This window comes from Aquarana catesbeiana, linkage group LG04 (assembly GCF_042186555.1).
Source record: "Aquarana catesbeiana isolate 2022-GZ linkage group LG04, ASM4218655v1, whole genome shotgun sequence".
Lineage (NCBI taxonomy): Eukaryota > Metazoa > Chordata > Amphibia > Anura > Ranidae > Aquarana > Aquarana catesbeiana.
This window is the reverse complement of record NC_133327.1, coordinates 443882156-443899512: the sequence shown is the minus strand read 5'-3', so window position 1 is coordinate 443899512 and position 17357 is coordinate 443882156. Positions and strand designations below refer to the sequence as shown.

The following is a 17357-nucleotide window of genomic DNA, read 5'->3' as shown; positions in this document are numbered from 1 at the left end:
TAAATTACAATAACAAGTTATGGACTCATATTGGTTCTTGCAATGACAATTCATTTTCAGGATTTCTGGAGACAGAGGTAGCAGAGGAACTGGCTTGGTTAAAGCTTGATAAAACAATGGGCCCTAATGGTATTCATCTCAGAGTTCTAGGAGAACTTCTAGGTATAGTTGTTGGACCATCAACAGATCTTTTTTAATCCATCTTTTCTAACAGGAGAAGTTCCTCATGACTGACAGCTAATATTATACCTATCCACAAGAAGGGCAGCAAGGTAGAAGCAAATACAGACCAGTGAGTTTTAAATCAGTTGTAGTCAAGTTAATGGAATCACTCCTCAAAAGAAGAATTGTTGATCACTTAAAAACACGCAACTTGGTGGACCTAAAGCAACATGGCTTTACTGAGGGCAGATCATGTCAGACTAATCTGATTATGTTTATTGACTATATCACTGTTTTGGACCAGGGTGGTGCTATGGACATAGCCTATCTTGAATTCAACAAAGCATTTGATAAAGTTCCACATTATCTAATTAAAAAAGTTGTACAAGCTAGGACTTAACCTTTGGTTCAGCGGATATGCTAAAGGTTGGCAAAGAATAGATACCAGAGTGTGGTTGTAAATGGGGTTCATTTGGAACAGAGACCAGTCACTAGTTGTGTACCACAAGGCTCTGTACTAGGTCCTGTTATATTTAATCTATATGTAAGTGATATATTTTTACTGATGACACAAAGGTGTGTGATAGGGTTAATATCCCTGAAGGTGTCTGTAACAAGGAACATGATTTGGTATTGCTGGAATATTGGTCAAATGCAGTTCAATGCATCTAGATGTAAAATAATGCACCTGGGGAAAAGGATATCTTGACAGAGTACAATATTGGGGATACAGTGTTGGCCAGCACTACAGAGGAAAAAGATTTGGGAGTACTTATTTCAGGTGATTGCAAAACCAGTAAACAGTGCGGCTAGGCAGTAGGAAAAGCGAATGTAATACAAAGATGCATCACTAGAGTGGTCACCAGTCGGAGGTCCTGATTCCCCTATATAGATCATTAGTGAGACCTTATTTCAGCTGGCCATAGATGGGTAAATTTTTTTCGATCAACCAGTGGGTTGAACAGAAAAAAACAGACCTGACTTCCCCTATTTACAAATTTAGAGTGGATGGGAGAATAACTGAGCCATTGTGTTCTGACGGCGGGGAGATTTCCCTGCTGTCAGAATACATGGATCAGTGCTGCTAATTGAGTGGCATTTATCCCACTGGGTGGTTGTACAGAAGTTTTATTGATAGATCGACTCCTGTACAACCAGGGTGCCCATGCATGAATCAAAATTCAGCCGGTCCCTGCTGAACCAGCCAAATTTCGATCCATTTATGACCAGCTTTAGAATATTGTGTGCAGTTCTTGAGACCTCACTTACAAAAGATATTGATAAGATAGAATGAGTCCAGATACGGGTAACAAAAATGGAGAAGGTTAACAAACAAAAATGGTGTAAATGGAAATGGGGCAGTGGAACACTTTGTCTTTTTTTTTTTTTACTGTCACTCTTCTGTGTTTTAGCTAGAAACTTGCTAGAAGTCTCATGATGGGGGAAAAAATAAATAAGTAAAAGAAACTGGTATGCTTCCTCTAAGGATACTAGGAAAACTTAGGCTTGCTGGGAGTGGGATGAATTATACTGGGGCTGTCCTTGCAGCTCTGTTTACAAGAGTTCAATCACCTGAAAGAATCAGAGTTTAGACCAGTCCTCAGGGGTGCTGCAGCAAAAAGAAAACTTCCGCAACTAAGGTAGGCTTATGTTGTGGTTTTGTTTTATTTTTTGCGTTTAAACTTGCATGTAACCTCCTCTGAGACTCTTTGAGCAGGCCACTTTGCCCGCATCCTACCAACCAATAAGGTCATGGGTTGCTAAGAAGCACATCAGCAACCTGCCCAGGGTCACTTGCCTCGGCAGCTGATAGCGTAGCCTCCGCAGCTGATAGCCATCTCCTTCCCTCCTCTCACAGTTGGCTGCTATGACTGATATAGCAGCTAAAGATGGAGGAGAACAGATGGCAGCCCTACAAGTCTTTCAGCTCCAGTGGTGCAGTAAGTAGCTTCTCCAGCAGGAATTCCATGCTTCTGCTCATTGACTACTGCTACCAAACTGCTCACTGACCGCCCTACCACTGCATACTGCCCTATCCTGCCAGTACATACTGCTTTCTGATTTCTATAAGTACAAGGAAACTCTGTGTTACAACCTATTGACCGCTGAACTCTGCAACATAAGCTACATTTTGGGCTTGTGTGATGCAGGAAAATGTGTGAAACCATGCATATCCCACACCACACAAAATGCCCTGTCTTTTGTAGATGTGCGTGGGTGCCATGAATTCATAATGCTACCCCACAGACCTAGCACATGCACATGTGCCCGCTAAAGTGCATGGTACTACTGTTCCAATGCATTTTGGTGCGGTGCAATTTAAAAAAAAAACCCATTTAAAAATACAACGTGTGGGAACACACAGAAAAGCGCATGCTCGGATGCATCCCCTGGTATGCCCCAGAATTGTGCAGAATTCTAAAGGGTGCCTTGACTTACAGGTTGAGAAACACTGGTCCAGGTTATGGATTATATGCGGCTATTGTGCCATGTACTGTACGACTAAAAAACATATTTTTTAAAGATGGTAAGTGTGTTTTGTGTTTTATTTTATTAAAGAACTTATTATTAAGCAAGCTTCAAGTTTCCACCACAAGACTCCACCATATTACGCCGATCTGCTTTTTGGAAGAGGCCATTTTCTTTCAATATTGGGACAAGAGTGCTTTGTAAGTGGTGGAGATTTTGCCTCCTTTCCTTGCAAGGTACAGTCCCCCCTTGAAAGATTTGTGGCTTGGCATGGTACAGGAAGGGGTGGCTGTGCTTCCTTATCTGCCCACACAGGCTGCATGCCTCGATAAGGGTAGGTTAAAGCAGAACTTTGGGCAAAACCTTTTTTTTTTTCATTTTAGATAGCGTAAGGGAGGATTACAACCTCTTGTCAGATTTGTTTTGCCATCTGTGTGCCATTGTGGAGATTTACCTTCACTTCCTGTCCCATAGACAAGCAGGAAGTGAGAGGAAATCCCTGCAAATTAAGGTAATCCTTCAGAGGGATCCCAGGTCACCAGAACTAGGGTCCCCACTGGCAAATTTCCCCTCAATTACAATTACCTAAGGGGAGCACAGACTTCAATAAAAACTGACAGGTGTTCTAATCCAAATCCACTGTTAAAAACTAAGTTTTGCGTTTACTAATACTTTAAGGGGCACCTCCATTTTCTTTTCCCGTTCTTTTCAAATAAATTTGCACCGTCAATTGACATAATTGACCATAAAAGGTAACCCAGGGATTTCTCTGAAAATATCACTGGGAATCGTAGGTGGCGGCATTGACCGAATTTGGTTAATGACCTCACCTGAATTAAGTACGTTTGAACATCAGATGTTCGTTTGTAGCTTTTCAGATCCAAGTCTTCAGAACACGAACAGCAACTCTACTAACTTACAAGCATCAATGCTACCCCTAATTTGTTTTTTGCTTACTAGTCCATCTAAAACTACGTGACTATATAATGTTGATAATTCTGCAATGATTTCACTGCAGTATGAAGTGTGTTATAAAGCTGTTACAGAAAAATAACACATCTACTGGCATAATCAACCAGTAATAAAGCTATAGTATGTTATGGGGTCTCACAAAAAGGCTATGTTATTACCAATGACATACTGTGGGATATATATCTGTTTTTATTTTGTCCATGGTTCCACATTAATAGGTATATTTTATACTGGTGTACTTATTGAGGGAATATGATATTTTTCTACTTTGAGGTAGTGCCACATTACACATGGTCATGTGTGCTGATAGGATTCAGTCATTGAAGTTGTGCCTGGACCAGCATAAGTTTTATTGATTTTTGTTGTGTAAACAGTGAATAGAAATGTACATTTCTCCTAACTGCTTTTCCTTTTACTGTTTGGTAGAGCTCAAAAGTGCTAGCCAAGAAAGAGCTGTCCTACGTGCCAGTAATCGGCTGGATGTGGTACTTCTTAGAGATCGTGTTCTGTAAGCGAAAATGGGAAGAAGATCGGAAAACGGTTATGCAAGGATTAAGGAACCTTAAAGACTACCCTGAACATTTTTGGGTAAGCAAAGTATGAAAAATAAAAAAAGTAGGAAACTATTTCAGCAACCACCTCCAAGGCTGTGTTAGTCTGCGGGCCGAATAAAACAATCTAACGGCTATACAGTGTGGATAGACGAGTCCTGTGCTGTTGTATTTTGACAGTTGCCACTAGCGGCTGTCAGTCTGACAATTTTCTGTCCAGCTGCTTTGATTTTTTCAATTGAAGGATGTCAGGCAGGAGAGTGGCGGCAGGGCCACCAACTAAGCAAATTTCAGCCAATTCATCAGAAACCAGAAAAAATTTGCAAACTGTAATATATTATATTTTTGTTATTAGGTTTTATATATACAGTACTTTGTATGTAAGCAGTACATATTGTTACAATCGCATGAATTATCCTCAGTTTGTGTTAAATACAGTTCAGCTAGAGCATTATTTCTGAACCGGGGTTCCATGAGAAGTCCCCATGTTTTCCGCCGCGATTCAACATTGTGGCAGATGTATATCCACCCAATGTTGTTTTCAGTGCACGCTGACAGTGAGTACTGTCAGCGCGCATTGATATCCGATGCCTTTTCTGTAGTTCCGGCTCAGAGGGCGGAGCCGCGAGGAATGCAGAGAGCGGGAGCTCTAAATTCAGACCATGGAGGTGGGGAGCACAGAGTGGCAACAAGTGGCTGGATCAGAAGGTGAGATCCTGTCAACAAAAGGAGTGAATGCAGAATACAGGAGGGAGTGGCAGAGAACAGGAGGTGACATCCTGTGTATAACAGCGCTAAATGCAGAGAGCGGGAGCACACCGCTGGATCGGGCTGAATGTAGCAGGAGGTGAGATTATAATAGTTTGTTATACCATAATTGTACATAATGCTATTATGATCTCACTTCCTGCTACATACCGCCTGATCCACCTGTGTGCCCCCACTCTCTACTCCCCCCTCCCTTCCCCTGCAGTCTTCATTCAGCTGCTACCATACACATGATCTCTGCTCCTGCCACATTCAACCACGTGCTCCCACTCTCAGCACTCTTCCTGGCACCACCCTCTGAGTTCACAGGAGCTGGAATTATAGAGGAGGCACCAGGTATCAAGGCGCTTTGACAGTACTCACTGTCAGTGCACATTTAAACAACAATGGTATCATGTGCGTATTTATTCTGCACAGAAATATGGAACCTGTATGCATTTTTCTGCAGAGAAAAATATGCATATGGCACCAACATTGTGGTGTGAACAGGGCACATAGAAATCAAAATGTTTTCTTTATGTCCTTGCAGAGACCTACGTTAGGAAAATGCATGTCTCTGTGCATGATGTAAACAAGACCAAAGTATTCTATGCAGGTCAAATCTGCACCATTTTCCATCAATTCTTATGCATATATGTTGTGAACAAGACCCAACTGTTCTGCCTTATTTATGAATCACAATATTTGGTCAAGTTCAGCAAGGCCTCATTCACAGCATATGTGCAAAAAACTGATGGAAAATATGTGCAGATTTGACCTGCATATAATATTTTGGGCTTGTTTTAACGTAGGTCTTTGCAAGGATATAAAGCAAACAATTGTTTTTTATGTGCTCTGTTTACACCACAATGTTGGTGCCAGGTGAGTTCTAATATTTATTCTGTTATTTCATGCTATTGCTACAATAATTGCTGTTATATCTAAAGCTTGCTAATCAGATCCAACGTTCCCCGAGCTGTAGATCTGAAATTTTTTTTAGAGGTTACCCGATATCTCAAACTTTTTGCCAAGGGTTCTTCCAGGATAAAAAGGTTGAGAAACACAGAGTTATGCCGCATACACACGAGCAGACTTTTTAGCATCAAAGGTCCGACGGTCTTTCCGACTGACTTTCGACGGAGTTACGACGGACTTTCGAACGACCGAACTTGCCCACACACGAACGGACTAAAGTCCGTTGGTTTGAACATGATGACGTACGAAGGGACTAAAATAAGGAAGTTCATAGCCAGTAGCTAATAGCTGCCCTTGCGTCCTTTTTTGTCTGTTGAACTAGCATACAGGCGAACTGATTTTTCGACCGAACTCGAGTCTGTCGGAAAGATTGGAAACATGTTCCAAATCTAAAGTCTGTCTGATTTTCGACAGAACAAGTCCGCTGAAGGTCCGATGAAGCCCACACACGGTCGGATTGTCCGACGGATTCGTTCTTTCTTTAGAATCTTGCCTGACTGGAGAATAAAGCTGATGTCCTTGATTTAGCCACTGTTTTGTCTTACAGTACACATGTTTTGTATACAGCAACACCTAACTAGCTAGTGCTGCTCCTCCCTCTATCAGTCTAAAGCTGGCCATGCACCGATCAAACGTCAGCCGGTTCAGGGACTAGATACATTTTTGATCAGTGTGTGGCCGCTCCCGCTTAATAGAAGTCGTTTGAAGCGTCGTCCTGGAAATTTTTTCTAACATCTCCAGCTGCTGATCAGTGTATTCTGACAGTGATAGGTGCCACTGTCAGAATAAAATGTCCTGGCAGGGGGAAAAGGGGGATATCTCCGTCTACCTTATTTGTGTGGATGAAGGGCTCTGTTAACAGTGTGTAGCCAGCTTTACAGAGGCTGATAAACAGGTTTAGGTACCTATACTAGTTGTATATAAAATACATACAGTATATAGTTCAACCTGTGTGAGTTGCCTAGAATTCCCATACCCCTGTATATTGTGTTCACCGAGGAAGACGACAGTTTTTGAACTTCTCTATACTTGCAGCCTATACCACTGACTGAGGAAGGGAGTTCCATATTTTCACTGCTGCAAAAGTAAAGAACTCCTTGTGCTATTTCATCCAATCTCAAGTTGTGCCCACAGATACATTTTAGTTATTTTTTTGAAGAATGAATGACTGCATTAAATTATGTTTTTATATTTGCCTGAAGCTAAACTTTAAACTATTTGGAATCACTGTGATCAATGCAACTTGTACAATAACCTGCCCTAATTATTATAACTGTCAGATATTGATGGAATGATTTCAGCTGATTATTGCTAGAGCTTGGAAAAATAATGATTTGAGTTGTTTTAATTATGTTACGTAGGGTCATACACCAAATACCGGTAATTTCATAAGAATTTGGAAATTGATTTGCAGTATTTAGTCAAACCAAAATCAATTAAATAAGATTGGAAGATTCAGAGAAGAGCAGCTCCATGACACGTGGCTTCCATGGACAGACTTTACATGTTCTACGTTATATAACACTATGTTAACTCCTTTGTCCACTGCCAATACAACATAAAATATGCAACATCTGTCTGTCCCCTATCATTAGGAGGCACCCAGAGATGGTAAAAACCTGCTGTTTTAGAACCCTAAAAGTCCAATGCATTAATGCATCTTTGACACCCACTTCCCTTTTTTTTTCTCTATCTACTTTTCAACCCCCCAGCCTTCCCATCCACCCTCACCCTGACTACTTGTAAAAACAGCCTGCCCCATCCCCATTCTCTCAGCGCCTATCCCTGTAACACAGGGGTCCCCAACCCCTGGTCTGTGGCCTGTTGATGACCAGGCCGCACAGATGAATGTGAGCGGTGACCGCGTCCCGCACAGGGCCATCAGACCCCGTCGCTGCTCACACCCTGGTGTGTGGCCATGCCTGTGGGTACTCTCCAGGCTTGCCCGGCCGACAATGTCATCCTTTCAGCAGCTGCAGATCAGACTGGAAAGCTCCTCCCACCCTGCTGATAGGATGACATTGTCGGACGGGAAGGCGGGAGAGGGCACCCTGCCAAAGGTAGGAGTCCTGAGCAGGAAAGGCAGAGATTGGAATGAGGAAGTGTCATGTTAGAGAGGAAAGGGGGTGGGCAGATTGCAGGGGCACTGATAAGGAGGCTGTGATTGCTATGGGTACTGTAATGTAATCACAGCCCCCCCCCTCTATATTACAGTATCCCATTTACAGAGCAGTCCCTTTTACATCACAGCCCGCCTTTACAGAGCAGTCCCCATTACATTAGTGTAAAGGGGCACTGTAATGTAAAAGGGGGCCTGTGATGTGAAGGGGAACTGAAGATACTGTGGGACTGCTTTAAAGGGGGAACTGTGTTGTAAAAAGGTACTGTGGGCACTGACATAAACTGGGGACTGTGCTGTTGTGATATGAAGGGGGGCTGAGGACCGACTCCATGAATCATCTGATCCCCCAACCCATCCGCCAACCCAGGGCCGATCCTAGGGTCACCGGCGCCTGGGTGCAGAAATATTTTTGGCGCCCCCACATGGGCGTGGTCATCTTACCAACTCCTCCCCTTTACAAATGTTTCTATGGCAACGACTCAAACACAGAGATGCTCCCCTAAGAAGTCTTTGTTACCCTGGGATCCTCCTGTGATCTTTTAATAAAGAAAATACAGGAAGAGAATACACTAATGAGACCTGGAGGGGGGTCTCTCTGATGCACACAGAGAGGGCTTCTGTTAGAGAGTCTGTTAGAAAGAGCCCCCAGACATAGTACAGGAGATGGTCAGAGACTGCAGACATAGTACAGGAGATGATCAGAGACTGCAGATATAATACAGGAGATGGTCAGAGACTGCAGACATAGTACAGGAGATGATCAGAGACTGCAGATATAATACAGGAGATGGTCAGAGACTGCAGACATAATACAGGAGATGGTCAGAGACTGCAGCCAAAGTACAGGAGATGATCAGAGACTGCAGACAGGATATAAGAGATGATCAGAGACTGCAGACATGGTACAGGAGATGGTCAGAGACTGCAGACATAATACAGGAGATGATCAGAGACTGGGGACATAGTACAGGAGATGATCAGAGACTGCAGACATAGTACAGGAGATGATCAGAGACTGCAGACATAGTACAGGAGATGATCAGAGACTGCAGACATAGTACAGGAGATGATCAGAGACTGCAGACATAGTACAGGAGATGATCAGAGACTGCAGACATACTACAGGAGATGATCAGAGACTGCAGACATAGTACAGGAGATGGTCAGAGACTGCAGACAGGATATAAGAGATGATCAGAGACTGCAGACATAGTACAGGAGATGATCAGAGACTGCAGACATAGTACAGGAGATGATCAGAGACTGCAGACATAGTACAGGAGATGATCAGAGACTGCAGACAGGATATAAGAGATGATCAGAGACTGCAGACATAGTACAGGAGATGGTCAGAGACTGCAGACATAGTACAGGAGATGATCAGAGACTGCAGACATAATACAGGAGATGATCAGAGACTGCAGACATAGTACAGGAGATGATCAGAGACTGCAGACATACTACAGGAGATGATCAGAGACTGCAGACATACTACAGGAGATGATCAGAGACTGCAGACATACTACAGGAGATGATCAGAGACTGCAGACAGGATATAAGAGATGATCAGAGACTGCAGATATAGTACAGGAGATGGTTAGAGACTGCATACATAATACAGGAGATGATCAGAGACTGCAGACATAGTACAGGAGATGATCAGAGACTGCAGACATAGTACATGAGATGATCAGAGACTGCAGACATAGTACATGAGATGATCAGAGACTGCAGACATAGTATAGGAGATGATCAGAGACTGCAGACATAGTACAGGAGATGATCAGAGACTGCAGACATAGTACATGAGATGATCAGAGACTGCAGACATAGTACAGGAGATGATCAGAGACTGCAGACATAATACAGGAGATGATTAGAGACTGCACACATAGTACAGGAGATGATCAGAGACTGCAGACATAATACAGGAGATGATCAGAGACTGCAGACATAATACAGGAGATGATCAGAGACTGCAGACATAGTACAGGAGATGATCAGAGACTGCAGACATAGTACAGGAGATGATCAGAGACTGCAGACATATTACAGGAGATGGTCAGAGACTGCAGACATAGTACAGTAGATGATCAGAGACTGCAGACATAGTACAGGAGATGATCAGAGACTGCAGACATAGTACAGGAGATGGTCAGAGACTGCAGACAGGATATAAGAGATGATCAGAGACTGCAGACATAGTATAGGAGATGATCAGAGACTGCAGACATAGTACAGGAGATGATCAGAGACTGTAGACATAGTACAGGAGATGGTCAGAGACTGCAGACATAGTACAGGAGATGGTCAGAGACTGCAGACATAGTACAGGAGATGATCAGAGACTGCAGACATAGTACAGGAGATGATCAGAGACTGCAGACATAGTACAGGAGATGATCAGAGACTGCAGACATAGTACAGGAGATGGTCAGAGACTGCAGACATAGTACAGGAGATGGTCAGAGACTGCAGACAGGATATAAGAGATGATCAGAGACTGCAGACACAGTACAGGAGATGATCAGAGACTGCAGACATAGTACAGGAGATGATCAGAGACTGCAAACATAATACAGGAGATGATCAGAGACTGCAGACATAATACAGGAGATGATCAGAGACTGCAGACATATTACAGGAGATGGTCAGAGACTGCAGACATAGTACAGGAGATGATCAGAGACTGCAGACATAGTACAGGAGATGATCAGAGACTGCAGACATAATACAGGTGATTGTCAGAGACTGCAGACATAGTACAGGAGATGGTCAGAGACTGCATTTCCTATGGACGTTAGTAAATAATGGCCAATCGACCCTCTCACCTGACCCAGCGATACAGCAACGGTTCCTCTGATCAGGAGTCAGCTCACTCTGAATTGCCCGTGGTGACTCCGCTGGATAGCACCCAGATCTGTATTCTGACAATGACTCCATTCCTTTCTCCACCAGGGATGGTGCTAGGCTGTGTGGCTTTCCCTCTGGTGGCGCAGGGCAGCGGGGTTCTCTCTCTGATGGGGTTCCCTCAGCAATGTCCTCTCCCTCTGGAGTCCTGGGTGTACTTCCCTGAAAGCTTTCCCGGACTCTTGGCTCTCTCTCTCCCATTCAGCTGAGCATGCTGTGTGAGCTCCAGTTTCCGTGTTACAGTGGGGCTGCCAGTCCTCGGGACTACATGTCCCACAATCCTCTTCTCTGCTCCTTTTTCTATTCTGTTTCTTCCCTGGGCATATGAAGGCAGGGGAAGATACATAGTGGGCAGCTGTGCTGGCAAGCGCTGCTCACTAGTACAGCAGCGTGCGCGAGAGGGAGAGGGAGGAGGGAGAGGGGGGAAAGAAGAGCCCGCAGCTGCATTGGCATCACTAGGGTTGGGGTCACTCCCCCTTCCACCAACTATAGTCGCCCCTCAGTACAGACCCCCCTCCACTAAGTATAGACCCCCTCCATCAGTGAAGAACCCGCACTAAGTATAAACCCCTCCCTCAGTACAGACCTTCCTCAGTACAGACCCCCCCCAGGAAAACCCCCCTCCATTAGTACAGACCCCCCCAGGACAGACCCCCCTGCATTAGTACAGACCCCCCCAGGACAGACCCCCCTCCATTAGTACCGACCCCCCGGGACAGACCCCACCTCCATTAGTACAGACCCCCCTCCATTAGTACAGACCCCCCAGGACAGACCCCTCCTTCATTAGTACAGACCCCCCTCTATTAGTACAGACCCCCCATTAGTACAGACCCCCCAGGACAGACCCCCCCTCAATTAGTACAGACCCCCCAGGACAGACCCCCCTCCATTAGTACAGACCCCCCTCCATTAGTGCAGACCCCCCAAGACAGACCCCCCTCAATTAGTATAGACCCCCAGGACAGACCCCCCTCCATTAGTACAGACCCCCAGGACAGACCCCGCCTCCATTACTACAGACCCCCCAGGACAGACCCCCCTCCATTAGTATAGACCCCCCCAGGACAGACCCCCCTCCATTAGTACAGACCCCCCAGGACAGACCCCCCTCCATTAGTATAGACCCCCCCAGGACAGACACCCCTCCATTAGTACAGACCCCCCCTCCATTAGTACAGACCCCCCAGGACAGACCCCCCTTCCATTACTACAGACCGACCAGGACAGACCCCCTCTCCATTACTACAGACCCCCCAGGACAGACCCCCTCTCCATTACTACAGACCCCCCAGGACAGACCCCCCTCCATTACTACAGACCCCCCAGGACAGACCCCCCCTCCATTACTACAGACCCCCCAGGACAGACCCCCCCTCCATTACTACAGACCCCCCAGGACAGACCCTCCCTCCATTACTACAGACCCCCCAGGACAGACCCTCCCTCCATTAGTACAGACCCCCCTCTATTAGTAATGACCCCCCAGGGCAGACCCCCCTTCTCCATTAGTACAGACCCCCCCCCCCTCCATTAGGGTACAGTACATAAAAACACCCGGGCGGCAGCTGGAGAGGAGAGGACAGTGTGCAGCCGCGCCGCCCGGGTGGAGAACAGAAGTGTACACAGCAGGCAGCAGGAGTGAGAGACACAGAGAGGAGGAGAATGTGTCAGCACGGACCGCTCCCCCCCCCCCCCTCCCCCCGCGCGCGACATCACTCACGGCTGGTCTCTCTCCACACAGAGACCAGCCGCTCTGCCTCCCTTCTCATCTCCGGCTTGAGCAGTTAATACAGCGGCGCCTTTCTTCTTAGAACACCGGCAGAGAGGCGCCGCTGGACACAAACAAGAGGAGGAGGAGGAGGGAGGGGAGCACTCTGGCGCTTCAGCGCCCCCACCTCTCTGGCGCTCGGGTGCACTGCACCCCGTGCACCCCGTCTAGGACCGGCCCTGCGCCAACCATGGTCCCTGGGAACATCGATTGCCATGAAACCGGTCACCTGGTGCCAAAAAGGTTGGGGACCGCTGCCCTAAGACATTATGAAAAAATGTCACCCCACGCCAATATTGTCCTAAAATTCCTGTCTGCCCTAGCAGGTGATCATCCACCACCGGAAGATAATCATGAATGACACCAACATCCATACACCGGTACATGCTATCCATGTGATGTGTGTTTAATGACTTCTACAGAATGCAGAATATTGAATCCTTAACTACAACCATGAATGTAAAGTTTTCATGTGTAAGGAGTTTGGGCACATGTCTGCCATTTATACAGTGGGGAAAAAAATCATAATTTGTAGCCCTGCAGATATTGTAAGTTTGCCAACTTACAAAGAAATTAATAGTCTATAATTGTTATCATAGGTGTACTTTAAATGATAGAGACAGAATCAACCAAAAATCCAGAAAAAAAACACAGATACAAATTATATAAATTGAGGTGCAGTTCAGTGAGTAAAATAAGTATTTTAATCCCCAAGCAAAACATGACTTAATACTTGGTGGAGATACCCTTGTTGGCAAGCATAGAGGTACAACGTTTCTTGTAGTTGGTTACCAGGTTTGCACACATCTCATGAGGGATTTTGGTCTACTCTTCTTTACAGATCGTCTCTAAATCCTTAAAGCGGAGCTCCACTCAAAAGGGGAGGTTCCGCTTTAAGCACTCCCCCCCCCCCCCCAATATGTCACTTTTTGCATGTCATTATTGGGGGGGGGGGGGGACAGGTACCTAGTTTTGACAGGTACCTGCTCCCACTTCTAGGCGGCTCGAGCAGAAGTTCTACCTCTCCCCCTCCCTCCTTGCAATCTTCTGGGACACATCACAGGTCCCAGAAGCTTGCCCGACCAATAGGGACACGCTGCGCGACATGCGCAGTGTGCACCTGACTGTGAACCCACTGAGAGGGGAGGAAGAAAGCGAGGCTTTGGGCGGCCACATAGCTGGATTGTGGGACAGGAGAGTGTGTGTTTATTAAAAGTCAGCAGCTACACTTTTTGTAGCTGCTGACTTTTAATAAACACAAAAATGAGTGGAACTCTGCTTTAAGGTTTCTTGGCTGTCGCTTGGCAACTCCAAGTTTCAGCTCCCTCCATAAATTTTCTATAGGATTAAGGTCTGGAGACTGGCTAGGCCACTCCATGACCTTAATGTGCTTCTTCTTAAACCACTCCTTTGTTGCCTTGGCAGTATGTTTTGGGTCATTGTCATGCTGGAAGACTCATCCACGACCCATCTTAAGTGTTCTGGCTGAAGGAAGAAGGTTCTCAGCCAAGATTTTACAATACATGGCCACGTCCCTTTGCCTCTCAATGTGGCAAAGTCGCCCTGTACCTTTAGCAGAGAAACAGCCCCAAAGCATAATGTTTCCACCTCCCTGCTTGACTGTAGAGATGGTATTCTTTTGGTCATATTCAGCATTTTTCTTCCTCCAAACACAGTGAGTCAAGTTAATGACAAAGAGTTCAGTTTTGGTCTCATCTGACCACAGCACTTTCTCCCAATCTTTCTCTGAATCATTTAGATCAGTGGTCATCAACCCTGTCCTCAGGGCCCACTAACAGGACAGGTTTGCAAGATAACTGAAATACATCACAGGTGATATCATTTGCTGCTTAGTGATTGCAGTATTCTAGTCTGCATCTCCCCAAGGTAATACATAAAACCTGGCCTGTTAGTGGGCAGGACAGGGTTGATGACCACTGATTTAGATGCTCATTTGGCAGACTTCAGATGGGCCTGTACATGTGCCTTCTTGAGGAGGTGGACCTTGCGGACGCAGCAGGATTTCAATCCATGGCGGCGTATTGTGTTACCAATTATTTGTTTGGTGACTGTGGTCCCAATTGCCTTGAGATCATTCACAAGCTCCTCCTGTGTAGTTCTGGCCTGATCCCTCACTATTCTCATGATCATCCTTACCCCATGAGGCGAAACCTTGCATGGAGCTCCAGACTGAGGGCGATTGATGGTTATTTTGCATTTCTTCCATTTGCGAATTATCGCTCCAACAGTTGTATCCTTCTCACCAAGTTTCTTGCTGATGGTCTTGTAGCCCATTTCAGCCTTGTGCAGGCCTACAATCTCGTCCCTGTTTTCTTTTGACAGCTCTTTGGCCTTGCCCACAATGGTGGGTTTAAATGGAAGAAAGATTCTGTGGACAGATGTCTTATTCACATAATGAGTTGTCGTTAGGAACACCTTCTTAAATTGACAGGACTAATCTGTGTACCACATGAGCACAAACTGTACCTGGTCTGTGGAAGCCAGAATTATTGTTGGTTGGGAGGGGTTAAAATACTCATTTTTCTCACTGAACTGCAACTCAATTTGTAGTATGTGTTTTTTTCTGGTTGTTTGGTTGATATTCTCTGTCTCATTTAAAATACATCTATGATAAAAATGATAGACTCTTAATTTCTTTGTAAGTGGGCAAACTTACAAAATCTGCAGGGGATCAAATAATAATTTTCCCCACTGTTATTTTTTCCTGTACAATGTTCAAAATAAAAAAATTAAAAAAGCTAAATTAAATAAAGTTTACCCCAAAAATATTTGATACATTTGCTTGGTTTCTGGCAATTTGAACCAAATGCTGGCTTCTTAGGTCTGTCAGGGAGTCCAGTGCTGACATACCAGCATTTCTAACTAGCGGTCAGTCGTACTCTGCCAGATGGTGGCATCATGCACCCCCTTACACTTTAAAAGGCTAAGTTTGTCTTTGGAACATGTTACATGTTACATATCCTTGGCCTTTAACTACAGTATAGTATGAAACCCTTCCAAAAACTAGCTGCAAAATTTCTTGCTGCATGCAGAGATATTTTTACATGTTGGGAAAATGGACTGACATCACCACACACAGAATAATAATAAACATCATAATAGCTGGGCTCTGGAGGGAGAGTATGGTGAATTCCAGTTGAGCATAATTGATTGAGGGTTAACAGATCTTTTGCCTGTTTTTATGGGAGAATGAATTGTATATTACCACATTATTCACAGATTGCTCTGTTTGTATCTACAACAGTTCAGGGTCGATTTTAGATGATCTGGAACATAAAGTGGTGTCTCGTATGCTGAAGTCTGTTTTGGATGGCAGAGATGACTCAACAGAATGAAGGGCCCAAAGCTATTTTAAAAAGTGAGGTCAAACTTGCATATAGTCAGTGGCAGTTGAGGATTGCATATTTAAGGGGTGCAATAAAATAGTGATAAACCTTTTAACCTTTTAACATTTACATGTAAGCAGCTTAACAACCTACCCCAAGAGACAGTATGAAACCTTCCTAATCAGCCGTGATATAATTGATAGAGAATACTCTATTGGGCGAAAACAGTGTTCATAAACACTGTTTTACTTGCCTTAGCTTGTGATAGACTGAGCACACCCCACCATGCCCCCTGGTGCTGGCCACATATTAGACGTTATTAGTGGAGGACTCAGCGAGAGCACTGTGGATTTATCTTGGACGCCTCCTTCTCCCATGTAAGGAGCAACTGATTGAAATTCGTCCAGTCCCTGCTTCATTCAATGTATGCCCAGCTTACCCTGATCTGCCAGCTGTATACCGTGATCTGTGATTCTGGGGCTGTATACTCCTGTTCTGCGACTCTGGGCTTTTTACTCCTGTTCTGCGATTCTGGGGCTGTATACTCAGTCCTGTGATTCTGGGGCTTTTTACTCCTGTTCTGCGATTCTGGGGCTGTATACTCAGTCCTGTGATTCTGGGGCTGTATACTATGTCCTGTAATGCTGAGCTGTACACTCTGTCCTGCAGTTCTGGGGCTCTATACCCCTGTCCTGCGATTCTGGGGCTGTATACTCCTGTCCTGCGATTCTGGGGCCGTATACTCCTGTTCTGCAATTCTGGGGCTGTATACTGCCGTTCTGTGATTCTGGGGCTGTATACTCCTGTTCTGCGATTCTGGGACTGTATACTCCTGTTCTGCGATTCTGGGGCTGTATATTCCTGTGCTGTGATTCTGGATCTGTATACTCATGTCCTGTGATTCTGGAGCTGTATACTCTGTCCTGTGATTCTGGGGCTGTATACTCTCTCCTGTGATGCTGAGCTGTATACTCTGTTCTGTGATGCCGGGGCTGTATACTCCTGTCCTGCAATTCTGGGTCTGTATACTCCTGTTCTGCAATTCTGGTGCTGTATACTCCTGTCCTGTGATGCTGAGCTGAATACTGCTGACACTACGGCTGGAAGCTAGTGGAATACAGGGGACAGAGTGGGTGGATTTTATAAGGGTTGGGGCTCATGATAAGTGGGAGGGGTTAAAAAGGAAAGGCGGGGTATGGCGCCCCTCCATGCTAAAACTTCCCCTGCTGCCACTGAGTACCCGCCAGCAGTACCCACCAGCAGTACCCGCCAGGAGTACCAGCCCTCGAGGACAACTAGCAGCAGCCACCAGCCATACCCGCCTGGGGAAC

At 45.3% G+C, this 17357-nt stretch overlaps 1 protein-coding gene across 4 annotated transcripts in view; it reads left to right on the top strand.

The window, feature by feature from the left end:
• AGPAT4 (1-acylglycerol-3-phosphate O-acyltransferase 4) overlaps positions 1 to 17357 on the top strand; it is a 156998-nt gene that overhangs the window by 85748 nt on the left and 53893 nt on the right. For all 4 annotated transcript variants that reach the window (XM_073627469.1, XM_073627470.1, XM_073627472.1 and 1 more), the window contains one exon: positions 4030 to 4191. In XM_073627469.1, coding sequence (XP_073483570.1) covers positions 4030 to 4191 — 162 coding nt within the window. The remainder of the gene's footprint in view (positions 1 to 4029; positions 4192 to 17357) is intronic.